Source organism: Zea mays, chromosome 3, assembly GCF_902167145.1.
Source record: "Zea mays cultivar B73 chromosome 3, Zm-B73-REFERENCE-NAM-5.0, whole genome shotgun sequence".
NCBI lineage: Eukaryota > Viridiplantae > Streptophyta > Magnoliopsida > Poales > Poaceae > Zea > Zea mays.
In genome coordinates this window covers 200,402,389-200,421,416 of record NC_050098.1, presented here as the reverse complement: position 1 = coordinate 200,421,416, position 19,028 = coordinate 200,402,389, and the positions used below count along the sequence as shown (strand labels likewise).

The window sequence follows — 19,028 nt, the reverse complement described above, 5'->3', positions numbered from 1 at the left end:
GACCCCACAAGGACCACCACACACTTAGGTGTCTCTTGCTAGCTTTACAAGTCACTAGAGAGTTTAGAAGGAGATGAAGAAAGCACGATTAAAAGCTAAGCAACACGAGCAACAAATGAAACACGAATCACACCCTCTCAAGTTCCTAATCACTAACGATCACTTGTCTCGATTGTGGCACTTGGAGAGGTTTGGAAGCTTTGAATGTGTTTTGTGATGAAGTGCTTGCTCTTGCATTGAATGTGAATGAGTGGAATGCTTGGTTGAATTGAATGGAGGTGGTTGGGGTTGTATTTATAGCCACCAACCACTTCCTAGCCGTTGCCCTTGTTCAGTCAACGCGAATGGCCCGCGCCACTGCACATCGACGACTGAAATCGCAACGGTCAGCAGTAATGGCTATATCAACGGCTACAGGTGCATTTAATGTGTGGTCAGATATCAGATAAAGTAGTCGCAGATGATCCAGCCGTGCACCCAGACGGTCCGCGAGGACGCTAAAATGCATTTTACCGAACCCGTCACCTTTAGGTTTTTCTGGTTTTTCAACGACCAGACGGTCCACGTCTGAGGCCAGACGGTCCAAGCTTGGTCCCAGACGGTGCTCGCTTCTCCTTCAGACAGTCCGCAGTGTTAACGTATGTTTTGCATAATTCCTGTCCGAGACACACTTTGGTGTCACGGACGGTCTGCCGAAGGGGCCTAGACGGTCCGCGCACAGGTGAATTTTTGAAAAAGCTTCTCCTGTCCAGAATAATTTATGGTATTCCGGACAGTCGAATGAAAATTCATATAGATGGACTTATGCACCTGAGAAATAATCAACTAGGCAAACTAGTTAGTCCATAAGATTTGTGATGGTCGTCAAGCACCAAAATCAAGTATAGAAAATGGTTAATACCATTTCCCTTTCACCCGATCACCCCTCCAGCACCCGTCGGTGACCTCACCACCGTAGAGGCCCGCCACCCCACCGTGGGCAGCCCGTTCTAGACCACCGCTGGCCAAATTGACCCCACCACCATGTTCGTCTGACCCTACCTATGCTGACACACCTCCCTGATCCCAGTGAACCGGGTCACTAACGGAGAGCCGTCGTTGAACCCGCCGGCGACCGGTTCTTCCTCTCGTCCCGACTGTTTCCGCCCTCACCTGACGTCGTCCCTTCTCCCTCTCCCTCTCGTTGGCACGTGGGCCTGCCTCGCGGTGCCATCCCCAAGCTGTCCCGCCTCATGGGCCAGTTGGGTCGTGCCCATGCGCGCCCGTGTCCAGTTGAGCCAAATTTGCCCCTGTTGCCCCCTTAACCAAGAAAAGCTTTATCCTTTTCCTTTTCCCATTTTTCATTTTCACAAATTCATTTGCACATGTGTTTTGATACTTTATGCACTAATAATTGTCCAAGCACTTTATAAGTCACATAGAAAATGATAATAAAAACATGACACACTTTTCTTAGCGAGCCAAATGTTTGATGTATTGTTTATTGCTTGTTTTGCTAGAAGAAGCAGCGACCGACGTTCCGAAAACCCTAGCTCTAGAAGAAGGGCAGGAGCCCGACCTCCCTGAGATAGAACCTTCGTGTCACAAGAGCTTTGATGAAGGTAAGTTCAATCTACCCTTGATGCATAAAATATATATTCTCTCTCTACCACCACCTAAGCCAGGATTATGGGATGGTTATTATGCATCGTGAGATGAGTTTTTAGCACACATTAAGAATACCCTTTTTACTACAAAAATAAAATGGGTTATGGATTGTGTTTTGAAAAGAAAAAGTTTTTCAAAATGTATATGATGAAGGGTTATCACTCTTATCACCTTTGAGGAGGATGATCAGGGACTCCCTGGTTTGGGAGGGCCTTAAGGTGTTGGCTCACCAGGTTTAGGTGTACAACCACTCGAGACTGTATGGGCATTCACTTGATCTAAGCTTGCACGGTCCGCACCCTAGGGTTATGGTGGCTGGGGAACACCAGAAGGACAAGTAGGGGAATAATTCTATCCTGGATTGGGCGAGGAGATGGCCTTGTTCCTTTTGGTATAACAATTAATGTAAAGTTGTGCAAGGGAGGAAAGAACTTTTGTGTCGGGTCTGATGGCAGTGAGATCGCAGAGCCAGACTAGTGGGTAAAGTGTACACCTCTGTGTAGAGTTTAAAACCTATTTGAATAGTTCATGTCGACTGGTATGGATGAGTCTAGAGTGGTATGACAATTAGTGTTTTGTTTTTAAAAAAAGGGAATGGGAAATGTGTGAGTATTTTGGGAAAAGAAAGATGATACCACGGGAGAGAGAAGCTCATTGGTGGTTGAGTTAAACATGTTTTCTCTCTCTCCTATTCTGGGATATACCAAGATGATACCTTTTCTAAGAAAAATAAAGGTGTGACTCACAACCCCACTGAAAGTCGCCTAGAGGGGGTGAATAGGCAAAACCTGAAATTTATAACTTTAAACACGCACGCACTAAGGTCGGGGGTTAGCGTTAGAGTTAAATTCAAGCCAGAAAGAGAGGAAAAACAAATCAACCAAGAAATAAGGCAAGTGAACACGATGATTTGTTTTACCGAGGTTTAGTTCCAAAGAACCTAGTCCCTGTTGAGGAGGTCACAAAGACCGGGTCTATTTCAACCCTTTCCCTCTCTCAAACGGTCACTTAGACCGAGTGAGCCTTCTTTCTTAATCTCACGGGTCACTAAGACCCCGCAAGGACCACCACACACTTGGTGTCTCTTGCCTCGCTTATAAAGCACTTGAGAATAAGAATGGGAAAAGAAGAAAGGCAATCCAAGCGACAAGAACTCGAATGAACACAAAAATCTCTCTCTCACAAGCCACTAAGTGTTTTGAGTGAATTTGGGACTCAGAGATGATTTGATCTTTTGTATTGTGTCTTGGAGTGAATGTTAGAGCTCTTGTATTGAATGTGATGTTCAGAAAACTTGGATACTTGAAGTTGTGGTGGTTGGGGGGTATTTATAGCCCTCAACTACCAAAGTAGCCGTTGGGGAGGCTGCTGTCCGATGGGCCACCGGACACTCACTATTCAGTGTCCGGTGCGCCGCCATGTCACCCAACCGTTAGGATTCTGGAGCAATTGATTGTTGCGTCTTTGTCTGCTTGTGGCACCGGACAGTCTGGTGGTGCACCGGACAGTCTGGTGCCCCTCTGTCTCGCTGCTCTGATTTCTGCGCGGCACTGTTGCTCACTGTTCCCGCTGTCAGAGTCGACTGTTGTGCGCTGGATAGCCATTGCCCGCTGGCTCACCGGCCAGTCCAGTGAATTATAGCGGAGCACGCCTGCGTTTTCCAGAGAGTGGCTGATTGACCCTTGTACGGTCCTGGTGCACCGGACAGTCCGGTGCGCCAGTCCACAACACACTCAAGTCCTTTTTGCTCCTTTTGAATTGGGTCCCTAACTTGATTATTTATTGGTTTGTGTTGAACCTTATGCACCTGTAATATATGAATTCTAGAACAAACTAGTTCGTCCATATGTTTGTGTTCGACATTTCAACCACCAAAATTAATTGTAGGAAAAGGTTAACCCTATTTCCCTTTCACCCACCATATCACGCATGTACAACATAGGTATGTCTCTCTTTACATGTTAGAATGGGCTTGCGGAATAACGGAAGTATCCACCCATCTCTTATTATGTTTTTAGTGGCTAAAGACTTCATTACTGCTTTGATCGACTACAAGGGGTTGCATCTGCACCCCTTTTTACGGGCAAACAGTGCGCCCGTGCCGAGCGGCGCGCTATACTCATCTTATCTTCCGCAAGAAGCTTCCCCTGCACGCCAAGGATACGTAGACCTCGAGCGCCAGGGCACAAGGAGATTGCCTCGGCAACAAACATTAGAGGATCCAAGCACTATATTCTTTATGTCCCTGGGCCCACATGTCGGGGCCCAGTCCTTTTGTGCATGCCCCCCTTCAGCTATAAAAGGGGAGGCATACGGTGTTATATCAAAGAGGAGGGCTCTCAGACCTAGCTTTAGGCGGACACTCATAAGTTCATACAAGCTCCCAAGCAATACATCACACAGTGGAGTAGGGTATTACGCTCCGGCGGCCCGAACCACTCTAAACCCTCGCGTGCTCTCGTGTGTGGATCCACCAGCCTCATAGCAAGCAAAACGCTTAGGCCCCTCCTCTCTTTAGGATTTAGGGAGGGTGCAATCCGCCACCCGGTTGGGGAGATTTCCTCCCCGACATTTGGCGCGCCAGGTAGGGGCCTAGGCTTCGAGTTTTTGCTTGTTTTCTCGCTCAGCATGATGGTGCGAATCATCGAGCACCGCGCCAAAACTTCGAAGGATTTCGTGATGGAACAAGAGGTTGCATCCTCCGCGCCACGAGTGCCCGACCGCCTCGACTCTGGGAGTGCTGCCGTACACGCCGTGCAGCAGCACACGCCAGCGCAGGCGTCCCAGACTCCATCGAGGGCAGCGCCTACGGCGCTGTCTGCGGCCAGAGAGTTGCTACGCCACCCCCCTAGCTCCACGGCATCACTGGGGGCCATGAAGCAGTGGCGCGACGACGTCGACCGGCTGCTCGTCATGGCGCATTCTACTTCGACCAGGTCGAGGCCTCGGTCATCCCGGCGCCAACGCGAGGCGACGACGTCTGTGCGCTCGCCCTCCATAAGGGGTGCGCAGACCGACGACCTCCGGGCGGAGCTCAACCGTAGGCGTACGGGAGAAGACGCCCGGGTCTCCTTGGAAAGGGCGCGCGTGCGCCGCCAAAACATCGATGGTCGCGACCTCGATCAGGACTTCGCTGCGGTAGACCGCTGACGCCAATGGGCACCCGGTCCCCAACGGGTGTCCCCTTGGCCGGCGTAGGCTGCGCCGCACTAGCGGATCATCTCCGCGCGGCGTCCTGGCCACCCAAGTTCCGGCCGCACCTGGCGGAAAAATACGACGGAACATCAAACCCGTCAGAGTTCCTGCAGGTGTACGTTACCACCATCACGGCAGCAGGTGGAAACACCACTGTGATGGCAACATACTTTCATGTGGCCTTGCCTAGACCTGCCCGGACCTGGCTCATGAACCTCACCCCGGGATCAGTCTACTCCTGGGAAGAACTCTGTGCGCGGTTCGTGGCGAACTTCGCTAGTGCTTACCAGCAGCACGGTGTGGAGGCCCACCTCCATGCAGTGAGGCAGGAGGCCGGGGAAACCCTTCGGAAGTTCATCTCCCGCTTCACCAAGGTATGAGGTACGATACCTCGTATTTCTGATGCTTCTATCATCACGGCCTTCCGACAGGGAGTATGTGATGAAAAAATGTTGGAGAAGTTGGCCACACATGACGTGGAAACTGTCCCCACGCTCTTCGCTCTAGCCGACAAATGTGACAGAGCCGCCGAGGGTCGTGCATGGCTCGGCCCCACAAACTAGAGCTGCCCAGTCGGGTGGCTGGGGGGCATCCTCTGGGACGGAAAGAAGAAAAAGAAGAAGGACCACGACTACCAGAAGCCGCGGTCCACCGCTCTGATGGTCGCGGCAGCGACCGGAGGCCAGGGCGACCGCAACAAACGCCCGCGACTGCAGAAGGGTAGCAGTGGTTCATGCCCTGTGCACTCGCATGGTCGCCACAGCGCCGCGAAGTGTTGCGAGATCAATGACCTCACAAAACGCATCAGCGAGCGGCGCGAGCAGTCCTCCAAAGACAGCTCCCCGCCTCGCCGCTGGCCCGGCAAAGAAAAGGTGGACGACGGCGAGGTGGCCGCGGCTGAACGGGACCTCGGGTATCAGTCGCCCGAGGGGGACCTGAAGGATATCTTCGCCGGAGGCTCCTACTCCGGTGAAGACAACTAGACGGACCTCGGGGGAACTCCGTGTCCCCCGGTCTATGAAGCTAAAGCACGCCTTCCTCCGGAGGCCCTTCTGGACCCCCACGGGTCCGAGCTGCAGACAGGTACATGCAGAAGTGATCACAGCCAGAGACAAGGGCTCCCGTGTCAAATGCAGACAGGAACCCTGGGTCGGGGCTTAGCCCTGTGGCAAGTGCCATGCCAAGAGGTGCTCCGCAACTCTCCCCCAGCTGGGAAGGACCCTTCAAGGTAACAGGAGTGCACCGACCTAGGGGCAACCATCTAGCTACCACTGGAGGAGTACCTTACCCCGATGCCAAATATGTCTGTAAGTTCTATCCATAGAGCAAGACTAAGGGGTCGAGTCTGTTTCCTTTTTTGTAACTAAATGACGCATACGTGTATGATAACCCGGTGGGGTCTGCCCCCATGAACCCGGACTATTGGTCTGCACACATGCATGACAAGTTATGAAGAAGAAACTACCCCCCTCAGCCATGCTCTTGTGATAGTTCCATCTTGCTGCTCCATGGTCCCACCTTGCAGTCTTTCAGATAATACCTTTCAGCTAACCCACCCGTACGATTTCCATCTGTCTGACATGGCGACATCCGAATTGAATAGCCAGGCTTCCAGTTTAGGGCCCCTGACACGAAAGTGGGGAGGTCCGACACCCTGGGGGCCGGCTCTAGAAAACGGGACCCCGTTCCATAGGGTAGTCCGGAGCCCGTGTAGCCGCTCATCCAGGTCCTGTACCATGGTCCTACATGCTCCACCACCCCATGACGGGAACTTAGTATCTAGAGTTATAAGTCCTGCGGGTCCGACAACCTCGGGACCGGAGCTAGAGAATGGACATTAGTCTCCTGGGGTGGTCCGGAGCCCGTGCAGCCGCTCAGCCTGGTCCCGTACCGTGAGCCTGCATGCTCCACCACCTTGCGACAGGTGTCCTAGTATCTAGAACCATGACCCAAGGGGGTCTGGACACGCAACTTGGCCACCCGGACTAAAACCTGTAGGTCCCGAGCATGTATCAAAGGGCGACTAATATCAGACGAAGAACCCTATGAGGTGTACTACTAATGCTTCCTAGCTAAAAGCTGTGAACAGATACAGATCCCGGCGAGTTGCCTCCCGAGGATTGTTGACAACCTTTTCAGAAACGCTGGTATCCAACCTCAACACGTTAAGCCTGCATCCCAGGCGGGGGACCAGGTACTAAGGAGGAGTCAACAACATCGCACACAACATGAACATGTGTTACACAGATAAGTGCTAAATGCTGCTTAGAAGGCAATATTTATTTCTTTACAAAATCAGGGGAAGGCCTGGGGGCCGGTTCTAAAGAACGGATGCCCGTTCCATAGGGTGGTCCGGAGCCTGTGTGGTCGGTTAGCCTGGTTCCGTACTCAAAATCCTGCACACTCCACCACTTCGTGGCGGGTGTCCTAGTATTTAAAACTAAAGTCTTGTGCATCCAACAGCCAGGAGGTCCGACTCTGAAGAACGGGCACTTGTCTCCTGGGGGGTCCGGAAACCATGTAGCCGCTCAGCCTGGTCCTGTACCGTGAGCCTGCATACTCCACCGCCGTGCGGCAGGTGTCTTAGTACTTGAAGCCACCATCTAGGGGGTTCGGACACACAACTGGGCTTCCCAGGCTAAAATCCTGCGTACATATGTTATTACATTTTGCTCTCAAGCAAATGTCATTACATTCCCTTACAAGCGGGACCCCAGCTCCATTTCTGCAGGAATGAACTACGCTGCACCGGCAAGAGTCGTGTTGGAAGCTGACGCCGAACAGCCCCACCAACGGCGGCGACCACCTCTGCATCAACGGACCGCCGGCAGCAGCGACCACCTTTGCACCAGCAGCGACAACGACCTCCGCCTCGGGAGGCTAGACAGCAGCAGCGATCGCCTCAGGGCGAGCGCTACTTTGAAAAGGTCCTCGCCCCCATCCTCCTACGGGGGGTGACAACGAGGCCATTAAAGCCAAAGAGTCGGGGACTCAGCGGCAGATGGCTCTGATGCCCTCACCAGCAGAGGCAACCACCTCTGCAAGAGGTAGCCTCACCAGTGGCGCCGACCACCTCTGCACCGGTGGGTGGCGGCTGCCTCAGCATGCACGAAGGGGTTCTCGCTCCCGTTTCGACCAACAGGAGTGAGGACAAGACCATCCAAGAACGCCGCCGCCACCGTCGCGGCGTACGACGTCTTGTACGGTCCCCAGTGCGCGCCGGCGGGCAGGGGAAGCCATGGATGTGGCAAACCCGCGCACGGCGCGACTGTCACCTGTGCGGTGGATGGGCAACCATGCCCCAACCAGACGGCAGGAGGCAGCGTCGGAGGCGGCACCAGAGCCATCCAGCCCCAAAGGGCCAGACACGCTGCAGCTGACAGCCTGCAGTCGGTCGGCCCCATGTAGCCAAGGTCCCCCCCCCACAGGATTGGTGAACACCCTTCCCCTCCGAATGCTGGAGGAAGAAGCGGGTCACCAACCCATACGGAGGGTAGGGCCCCGGCTCAACCTGCCTTCCACCACAGCGAGGATGATGAACATCCTTGAAGCTGAGGGTGGGAGAGAGGCCGCAGCCCGGCTTGCTTCTCCCCACCACAAGGCTGGTGGTCATCCTCCTAGGTGACCGCCGGTGGGGGACTGCAGCCGGGCTGCATGATGAAAATCCTTGAAGACAAATGGTGGAAGGATGCCAACCCCCATGGGGTTGCACCCCTCCAATAGCATAAGGAAGAAGACAAGATCGGCGATACCACCACGAGCGCACGCTCTCCGACGGTGAAGTCGCCGGAAGAGACGGCCTTGACGCGGATCCCTCTAGAGGACACCGGCGCACCCCATTTGGAGGCCCAGAAGGTGAAAGGGCGCGGTGGTCGCAAGAGGAGCAAGGCATGACTACTGCCCAAGAGATCGACCCCTTTTTAAAGGCAGATCTCCCCGCTCGCGCCCCTGAAGCGTCACGGGTGAAGTCTCCCCCGGCGTGCACCAAGGATCTCACCTTATGACACGGGGGCCAGGCCCCGCATGTCATGCAAACTAACCCTAAGAAGGAGCGTATGACTGCCCGGCGGTTACGCGCCCCTTCATTTTCGGGGCAACCAGCGGTCAGGAAGGCGAACCGCCGCGCAAGGGGCATGCAGCCGCCCCACGATTAAGCGTCCCTTCACCTTCGCGGTATCCAGCGGTCAAAGAGGTGAACCGCCGCGCAAGAAGCGTACAACCGTCCCACGGCTGTGCGCTCCCTCAGCTCCGCCGCAACTGGCGGTCCAACTCAGGGGCCCAGGCCCACACGCCATGTAACCGGCGCGCCGGTTACCGTGTGCAAAAAAACCGCACCGCCGCCTGCGCCAATGCCACGTCTTCTCGGGACTGTCACGGGATTCTGAAAAGGTAAATTTTTCAGAACCAGTGCAGTGATTCGAGGCAGCCCCTCGCATGACCCAACAGTGTCGTTAAGTACGACGGTCACGGGTCAGTCAGTCGTGGGAATAGGCACGACAGTTGGCGTGGTCATAGGCGGGCCGGCAGTAATTGCAGCAACAGGCGCACGGAAGCAGCGGTCCAACCGCCAATCAGACTCTGGTCCCACCTGCAGGCTCGCATCCTCCCCTGAGGCAGGACTGGGGGCCACTGTCGGTACCCTAAATCAGGGGTACCCTCTCCTACAGCATGAAGACACCGCACCCATGCGACGTCTCCTAGCCACGCGGAGGACCGCGCCTGACCCCACCGGATGGGCAGGCCAAAGGGCGCCATGTGGCAAAGAAAGACACCACACCTCAGTAAGTCCGGACCCCCACAGAAGGACACCGGACCCCTATATACATACAAGTCCAGAGCCTCCGGGTAGGTCCGAACTCCAGCAGGGTCCCGGAACGAGAAGGACTCTGGTGTGTGCAGGGGTCCGGTGCTGACACGTGTGCGGGCCTTGCCCTCCACTTCCCGCTCAGGCGGAGACCCGCTGCTTGTGGCCCATGACATAAGCTACCGGGCCGAACCTGACGAGAAGTCGTGCAGCCCATGCATTTATTGAGGAAAAGATGCGCCGCCTGCCACTGCGCTGACGGGCGACGTGCCCTCTCAGCATTTAATGCGTCCCGTCCCATCCGCTGGCAGGCGGCGTCAAGGTCATCCAGCAGGCGGCGCGCCTGCTGGGTCTGCTGGCAAACAGTGCGCCCGTGCCGAGCGGCGCGCTATACTCATCTTCTCTTCCGCAAGAAGTTTCCCCTGCACGCCAAGGATAGGCAGACCTCGAGCGCCAGGGCACAAGAAGATTGCCTAGACAACAGACATTAGAGGATCACAGCACTATATTCTTTATGTCCCTGGGCCCACATGTCGGGGCCCAGTCCTTTTGTGCATGCCCCCCTTCAGCTATAAAAGGGGAGGCATACGACGTTACAAAGAGGAGGGCTCTCAGACCTAGCTTTAGGCGGACACTCATAAGTTCATACAAGCTCCCAAGCAATACATCACATAGTGGAGTAGGGTATTACGCTCCGGCGGCCCGAACCACTCTAAACCCTCGCGTGCTCTCGTGTGTTGATCCACCAGCCTCGTAGCAAGCAAAACGCTTAGGCCCCTCCTCTCTTTAGGATTTAGGGCGGGTGCAATCCGCCACCCGGCCGGGGATATTTCCTCCCCGACAGTATCACATTTGGGTTCCAAAGGATCGAGACGCTTCATATATCAACTTACACTAACATCTCTTATTTTAGTGTTAAGAGTTCATATAAACACGGTTCATTTTAAAACTTTTCCCACATACTCAAAGATAGGTTGTCATAAAAAAGGGTGAAGACTAAAAGCATTAAGACCCTAGTTTAATTTTGAAGATTAATTTATTATGGCTAGGGATGGCAATGTGACCCGTGGATTCGGATATCCGATCCGATAGAGGCGGACATGGATACAAGTTTTGACCCATGGGTCCAACTCTGTCTGACCCGAAATCGGGCGGGCACGGATTAGGATATTACCTTCCACCTGTGGGTTGCCTATTAGATATCCAAAATAGGCCAATAGATTATTGTTTTGATCTAGCCCATATTACACAACAAAGAGAAAACTCAAACTCCCTGAACCTCACGCTTAATGCCTCCTAATTTCCCACTGCTGGACACCACTAATAACCTTGCTGGCTTCCTGCATTGCACCCTATGCCCCTTCCAAGTCTCACATGCCACAACACCTGCACCGCTGGCGGCTGACCGATGTCTACCCTTTTAGGCTCCAATGCCCTTGGCCACAACCCGTGTCTTGCAGGTCACCCCTTTTTGTGCACGTGGCTGCCCCTTCTTGCTTGGGCCTTAATCCTACGCCATCCACCAACCCTACCGCTCCTGGCTCTTCAATCCACACTGTCACCACCCCTTCTAGCATCGTGGCTGCCCCTTCTTGCTTATGCCATCTGCCCGCTCAGTCGCCCCTGCCTCTTTAGCCCATGCCATCGTCGCCCCTTCGTGCTTCTAGTCCGGTGCTGTAGAGCCTCCTCCGCCACTTCCCTAGCGGTCCTCAACTCCCCACCCCTTCTAGTCCGACGCCCCTTCCATTTGGTCATGTTGAGAATATTGCTTGTTAAAAGACATGTCTATTTGTAAATTCTTTTATTAAGTTTTAATTGTGTATGATGGTGAATTGGGAAGAAATCTGATTGATTGTGCTATTAAATTGTTGAAAATGATTGTCTCTATAATGTACGACAGCAGAAATCCATCTGAAACCCAATGGACGTGGTCATGGATATGAATTTCTACCCGTGGATATGGTCTCAGGCGGATATTGGATGCAACCAAGAATATCATTGCAGGCGGATATTATAATATCCTTTCTGAACCCTATCCGTTGCCAATTGCCATACCTAATTGTGGCTAATGTGTGCTCTGCATAAACATGGTAAGTTATATCGCAATAATGCAAGATGATTGGGTTTATATGGTATTCATGCCCTTATTGATGGAGATCATTGGTCGATTTTCAGAGGATGATCGGAAGGTTAAGGACCAGCTAGTTCTAAGTGTCAATGGAGTTGTTAGACACTCAAATTAGTGTTAGAACTTTTATTTTCCTTTTTAAGTCATACTATAAAGGGACATAAAATGAGAGCTTGACCTAGATATGTCTAGTTAGGTGTGGTGGTGCACATTTGTAAAAACAGGTGCTAGGTAAAACCAAAATAGCTTGTAAAAAGTTTGAAAGAAAATCCAACTCAAAATGCGATTGAAACAAGTGAGTTGGCGAGTTTGTAGTAGCATCAAACGTGTCTGATACATCACCGGATAAGACATCAGACAAGAGTGAGCCCTCTAGTGTGTGAGAGAAACACCAGCATGACCGATGTGCACTAGGTAAGGTGTACCGGACATGCACTTAGAGAGCTTGTATAAGTGGCCTAAATATGCATGTACTCACCAAACTTATTTAGTGTACCACCGAATATGACACCAGACATGATACTTAGAGAGATCCATAACCGTACAAATTAAGAATATCCTCACTGAATATTTCTAATGTGGCATGATTATGTGCGTCAGATGTCACATACATTAACAGCTAGTTTCATGAACTAGTCGTTAGGAAGTTTCAGAAACTAGTCGTTAGGAAGGCGTCAGCATGTCTGGTGCTGAGTTGGTGAGCACCTAATATGTCTATTTCCCTCAACTATACGAAATACAAAGTGAGAGTGTAACAACTAGTTTCATCCTTTAAAGCTAATTATACCTTCAACTTAGCCATTTGAAATGTCTTGGCCCTTCCAACACATGAAACGCCACTTGAGAGTGTGGAAGATCCTTTGCTAGTGAGGGGACTTGAGAGCTAATAATGACATAATTAGCGAGCTTATTAGTGGCAATTAGAGTGATTTACACAACCATCACACTCATTAGGTTTGATTTGGCCTAAGTAATTTAGTGTTTGGTACTCTTGGTAATCAACTTCACATAGACATTTAGATGGTGATTTGAAGTGTGATGATCATTCAGAGAACTTATACTTCACATAGACATAGATGGTGATTAGGAGTGTGATGATCATTCAAATAGCTTATAAGTGAACTCACTCGGGTTTATACAATGGTTGTGACCAATTAACTGTGCCGTCAGAGAGAGCACTTGATCTTCGTGTGGACTAAAAAGATCTCCAATAAAGGTGGACTAAAAAGATCTCCAATAAAGAATAGTTGGACTCTCAAGACCTCCATAAAAAATCGATGTCTTCTAATCTTTACTATACACATTTATGTTTAAGTAATTCAACATTTATTTTGAACAATTCAATTAAAATATTTATATTCTCAGGATTGTCACGCTAAGAACTGTCACACTAGTATAGAATTATCATGCTAGTATAGAATTAAAAATTATGATACAAAACTTTTTAATTCATACAAGAAAATTTAGAGAAACTCAATTCACCTTCCTTGGAAGGTCTTGATCCTTTTGAGTCTCCAAATCGACACCTTTCTAAACAGATCCTTTCAGTCCCTAAATCAACAACCGCAAAGCTTGCGAGCATTACCGTACTTCTGAGCCAGTACAGCAGGCAAAGAACAAAACGGAATCAAAACTACTGCAGATTGTAGGATAATCATTGATAGAGCAAAATGATATAAAAGGGCACACGAATGACAGAAGCTCTCTAGAAAAGAGAAGAGATAAATCAAGACAGGTGCTCCGCTTCAACCCAGCTGCGACCTGATAACTTAATAAGACAGCAACCTAATAACTAATAACTTAATGAGACAGCATCACTGCACCTGAAGCAAAATTTCATGTGCTTATTATTATAAGTTCCGAACGCACCATAATCAGAGTCCTTATGAATCCACCAGTACAAAACTGCCCCACGAAGAGTAAAAAAACATATCTATTCCGACGCAAACTACAGTAGGTCAACCAGTAAATACCACTGGCTGAGTACTTAGAACATTGTTGTGGGTGATTCAGGTTTTATTCACGAAAGCTGCGATACTATCCTCATTTCAGTTGAGTAACTGCAGCGTGTATGGCATCTGCAAGATGGGGCACAGTCCTCATGCTCAAACCGGCCATGCTGATCCTCCTGCAAAAAGAATATATACATTGTCAATATAGCTATGACAGTTGGGACTTCCATTATAGGGCTTGTTTGGAGACCCATGTGTTGGCCTTATTCTTGTGTGTACTGTTAGAGTTAGAGTGGTTTAATATGAAATTTAGGGCTAGTTTGGAAACCCCATTTTTACAAGGGATTTTCATTTCCCCAAGAGAAATTCGTTCATTTTCCCTTAGAAAATGGAAAACCCTTGGGAAAATAGAGTTGAGTTGACAAAGTAGCCCTTAGTTTACATTCCACACTAAACCACTCCAACTCATGTGGAAAGGCCATGTGGTAGTGAGAAAATGAAACCTCGTTTTAGATCAATGTCAAATAGTGCAGATCCAGTTTGTTCAATGCTATATGATCTTAAAAGTACTACGAAGTGTAGGACAAGCTAATGATTCATTTTTATAACTAAGTAGCGTGTCCTATTAGCTTTTCTAAATGTCATATATTTAAAAACAGAGGGAGTAACATATTAAGACAAGTACCTAAGCCTATACCCCAACTTACGGCTAGTTTGGGAGCCACAAAACCGGAGGGGATTGGAGGGGCTAAAATAAGATTAATAAGAAGTCCAAACAATTCCCCTCCAGTTTTTGGACTCCCAAACTAGCCCTTAAGGGGGAAAGGCAAATAAGATTAATAAGAAGTCCAAAGTAGCCACTGTTAAGTAGCAACTAGACTACAAAAATACAGGAAACACAATATACTTATAAAAGTTGAATAGACAAATTACCCATCAGATGTCATATAAATGTGGTATTCCTGCCTCATGAATGCGACTTGTTCGCTATTCAGCCCAGTGAAAGTAAACATCCCAATTTGCTTAATGATATGGCTCCAATCACCAGGGGTTCCTGCACGTTATTAACGAGACTGAGTGCCATCGTGCTATGACCCGAAACCCGAAACGAAAGACAAAAGAAAGGAACAATACATTGAGATTCGATAATGGTAATTTCTTTTCTGGTGCAAAAAGAATGTGACATTATAGCCTTTCAATTCAGATAAAAAACAGAAACATTCCAAGCACAGATTAATAGTGCTCCCCCAAATAAGTCACACAGATTGATAACTATTTTAAGGTCAGATGCAATTTCTTGATAAATCAACTGAGAAGGTAAAAAGAGAAAGTTCTCTTATTTTAATAGTTGCTGATAACCCAAGACTCCAAGAGATCTTGGATGCAGCAGTAGCTACATAGCTTGCCTTAAGCAGCTACATTAATCCAGGACAAAAGAAAAACATTTGCACCAAGAGTTGCAATACAAGACCATGAAAGAAATGGTAATTGAGAAAAGGGTAAGTTACTTTGCAAACAACATTTAATCATATTTTGTAGAAAAATAGCAATTGACAGAAACAAGTACCTCTGGATTTCAGCGCATTAAATAGTTGTTGCCTCATGTTAATGATCCTATCAGCCATGGCCTTCAGTTCCAGAGTCCATTCGTTGAACATCTCGCTGGAAGTTAATAAATAGAATCAATCAACAGGAAGTAACCACTTTGTATAACTCTTGGACCCACCTCTGAATATGGCATTGCAATAGCAAGAATGATACCTGTCCCTGAGTATGGTAGCAACGATAGAGGCACCATGAAGAGGAGGGTTTGAATACATAGGCCTGATGACAAGTTTGAGTTGACTTTCAACCCTAACAGCTACATCGGCACTTTTACATACCTGAAACATAAGAGTTACTATGAATAGGACACTCTGCAGCCTAAAAGACTGTTCAAAAGGGCATAATGTAGGAGAAATAACATCATCATTTAACAGATAAGGCATAAAGTCATGACTATCCTTAACTAGTCAAATATCTCTGGAACTGATGGAAGTAAATGGTTGTCCACTGTACATTAAAAACAATTTCTACATTAATATAATATTCTACAAATGCGAAAGAATTCAATCCTGGCAAAAGGCTAAAATTGTAGTCACCAGTGACTACAGGTGATTGACAACTCAACCCATCCATAGCAATGCACTTCTGATTTCAGATAAAGAAACAGATACGAGCTATATGAACTGACATATCTCAAGTAACAAGTAGGGAGATAAAATACAAATTTGAACACAAGTGGCAGAATTTTCCACACATCAATCGCTCCTATAGCATTAAGCTCACAAGTTGGATGGTAAACATAGGAATATATCTGAACACCAGAGGAAGATGCCAACAACCTTGATTTCCTGATGATCGGAAGTGAAATCAACAAGAACAAGAGTGAAGGTATCTTACAATGCTCAAAGCGCCAACACGCTCTCCATACAATCCCATGTTCTTAGCGTAGCTCTGAGCCATGAGAAGTTCACCACCATCAGCAACAAACATACGCACTGACTGAGCATCTTTGTCAAGACTTCCACTTGCAAAGCCCTGTCAGGTTAACAAAAAAATGTGAATGATGAGTGTATAGGATCCAGATGTGTTTTTTGCAATGTCAAGTCACTTTTGCTCTGCACATCTGCATACTTGATAGGCACTGTCAAAGAACGGAAGCAGTGATTTTGATCTCATCAGCTGCCTAATCTGTTCCCACTGTTCGATGGTAGGATCTACTCCAGTAGGGTTGTGAGCACAGGCATGCAGCAGTACAATTGAACCTGAAGGAGCAGAACCGAGGTCTTCCAGGAGTCCTGCAAAGCAACACAAAATTTGGTCAATGACAGCCATAAAAAAATTAACGAATATAAAAAAATATAACACAGTTGTCAATTTGACTAGCATACTCACATTATTATAGCATATCTAATAGATCTAGCATGAAAATGAAATCCATACCTTCGAAGTGAAGGCTGCATGTTGCAGGATCATAATAGCGGTAGCTCCTAACGTTCAAGCCAGATAGGGTGAAGACTTTTGGGTGATTTCCCCAGGTTGGTTGTGGGATGTAGATAGTGCGCTGGAATATATTTGTATGATTTAGCAGTCATGCATTATAATCAGGAAGCAGCAAAACAGATAGGAGCAAGAAAAGTTTAACCTCGTGATAGTGCCTTGCAAGAAATTCACCTCCGACTCTTAAAGAACCAGTACCCGATAGGCACTGCACGGTAGCAACCCTATTCTCCTGAATAGCAGGGCTATTCGATTCAAAAAAAAAATCAGCTCCCTAATGAAGTAATAAAACCTGAATAAACCAGAACCAGTAGCTAGGGAACTTATTTTTATGTAATGAAACTTCAACACTAAGAATTCACAGTTGACAACATCACCATTAGGAACAGTTGACCCACAAATGAGGAAAATGGGTAAACCAGTCAAACAGAGAATACCTGTCAGCGCCAAAGATAAGCTTAGCGCTCAGCTTATTGAATTCAGCCAGACCGGTGATTGGTAGGTACTCCTTGACACGTGACCTAGAAATAAGAAGAAAAATGTGTCTAAAATACAGCTTCAAGTATCATAAACTTCCACACCAACAGTTTTTTCGCATCAGTGGCTTGTACACACACGAGACATACTTCATACGTCCCTTTTTATCTTCTCTCGCTTTCCCAGAAGTCAGTCGTAATCAATGTATAATATGACCAATTATATACATACATATATATATATATATATATAATAATTATGATATATAATTAGTATCAACCTTCGAATCTAGTTTTATAATAAACTCATTTGAAAATATTTTCTATCAATTCAAACTTAAGAAAATTTGGACAGAGGGAGTATGGCAGTGCTTGCAAACGACAAACCATTCCCCCCACAGACAAAACGAAGGTCAATTTTTCAGGTACCACAAAAAAGAAAGGAGGGAAAGCAATTGAAGGTCGACTACAGAAGAGAATCTTAGACGGCAGTGGGACAGAGCAGATACAGTCGCAAAAAAAAGACTAGTCCTAAACGTAGAAGAAAATTTATTTAAAAACTAGTATTGAACAGAAAGGTCACCTACAATTACAGAGGACAAGTCAATAATTATTATGGATGCGAATGAAAGTATTAGTCAAATTAAGAGGCGTGTTATCCAGATTTTAGATCCAGCAACTATCTAAATCCCCTTCCGTTTCCACTTGGGCTGAGGGCAGGAGCTTTAAGCCTGAAAGTTCAATAACCACAGAGGCACGATCACGAAATCAAGCGGGTCATATGGATTTCACATGACACTTACGGATTATTGATCAACATTTGCTCGGCGCGCCTGACCACGTTCAGCACTAGGGGCTTCCCTTCCTGCAGAGATCAGAATAGGAACAGGAGCGTCAAATCCATCTCCAATCCAACTAATAAAAAAACAGAAGGGGAATTAGAAGGTTCATAGCAAATCCCCAAACTCATCTTACCTCGGTCCGGTAGGCGCCGACCCCGAGGTTGACCTTCACGGGGCTGGGATCCTTGTTGTAGGCAACGGTCACCTGCCCAGAAACCAAACGAACACTGATCAGCCAGAGCAAACCCACGAGGCCGCGATCGCATCGAAACCGCGCGACCGATAGCGACAACCAGATCACCGTGGGAAAGGAAGCTAAAAAGGACTGGGGAGACGGACTTACTCCGAGGATGGGGTCCTCCGGGGCCTGCTCGAGTGCGGCGAAGACGGAGGATCCCTGCGACGCCATGGTGGGGAACGATTCGAGGGTGGAGGTGGCGGAGGTGTCTGCTGCTGCTCTTCGTGGGGAGGAAGGCAGCAGGTGCCCCACTAGCGTACTTAACCTGCGGTCGGCGCTGGGGGCCTGCGCCTGCGCCGCGCGCACGTTAGCAGGGGCCATCCGGTGCGCAGCGCGTGAGCGTGCCTGGTGCGGGCGGGGGAAACGAGAGCGGGGGCCGGGGGACGTGAACGGCGTGCGCAAGCCGGGTGCGGCCGCCGGGTCGCGTATAAAACAGCGGGCGCGGTCGCCGGACCGGGGAAGCGACGTGGACGGCTGTTTTTGGGGTCGTGGCCTCGTGGCGTGGGCTCGTGGCTGCGACGTGGCGGCGTGTGCGTGCCTACTGCCTACGAGCGCGTGTGTCCCTTGTTCGGTGCCGTCTGCCGGTGGCCGTGGAGATGTGGACTGGCGTGGCAGAAGGACACTTCTGTACGTATTCTCGTGTGCGCTAAGCGCTTGGTCAATCTCATATCAATATTTTTTTATATAAATATATTCTGAGTTTA

The 19,028-nt window shown here is 48.9% G+C and overlaps 1 protein-coding gene across 1 annotated transcript; it reads right to left on the bottom strand.

The window, feature by feature from the left end:
- Window positions 1-13,599: 13,599 nt before the first annotated feature.
- Window positions 13,600-18,716, bottom strand: LOC100273311 (uncharacterized). Its single transcript, NM_001147752.1, has 12 exons — window positions 18,430-18,716; window positions 18,220-18,291; window positions 18,048-18,109; window positions 17,206-17,289; window positions 16,914-17,013; window positions 16,712-16,832; window positions 16,403-16,566; window positions 16,169-16,306; window positions 15,488-15,609; window positions 15,294-15,388; window positions 14,660-14,780; window positions 13,600-13,902 (listed from the first exon to the last, which is right to left on the bottom strand). Exons 1-12 carry the CDS (start codon window positions 18,643-18,645, stop codon window positions 13,818-13,820), a joined length of 1,380 nt encoding a protein of 459 aa, NP_001141224.1. The 5' UTR covers window positions 18,646-18,716; the 3' UTR covers window positions 13,600-13,817.
- Between the last annotated feature and the right edge of the window lie 312 nt (window positions 18,717-19,028).

Bases quoted from the DNA above. Each gene is read 5' to 3' on its own strand.
- LOC100273311 (NM_001147752.1), bottom strand. From the start codon at position 18,645: ATGGCCCCTGCTAACGTGCGCGCGGCGCAGGCGCAGGCCCCCAGCGCC. The intron at 17,014-17,205 runs GTATTCTCTGTT...TGAATCGAATAG, and splicing joins CTTATCTTTGGCGCTGACAG to CCCTGCTATTCAGGAGAATA. The intron at 16,833-16,913 runs GTTAAACTTTTC...AATATATTCCAG, and splicing joins TTGCAAGGCACTATCACGAG to CGCACTATCTACATCCCACA.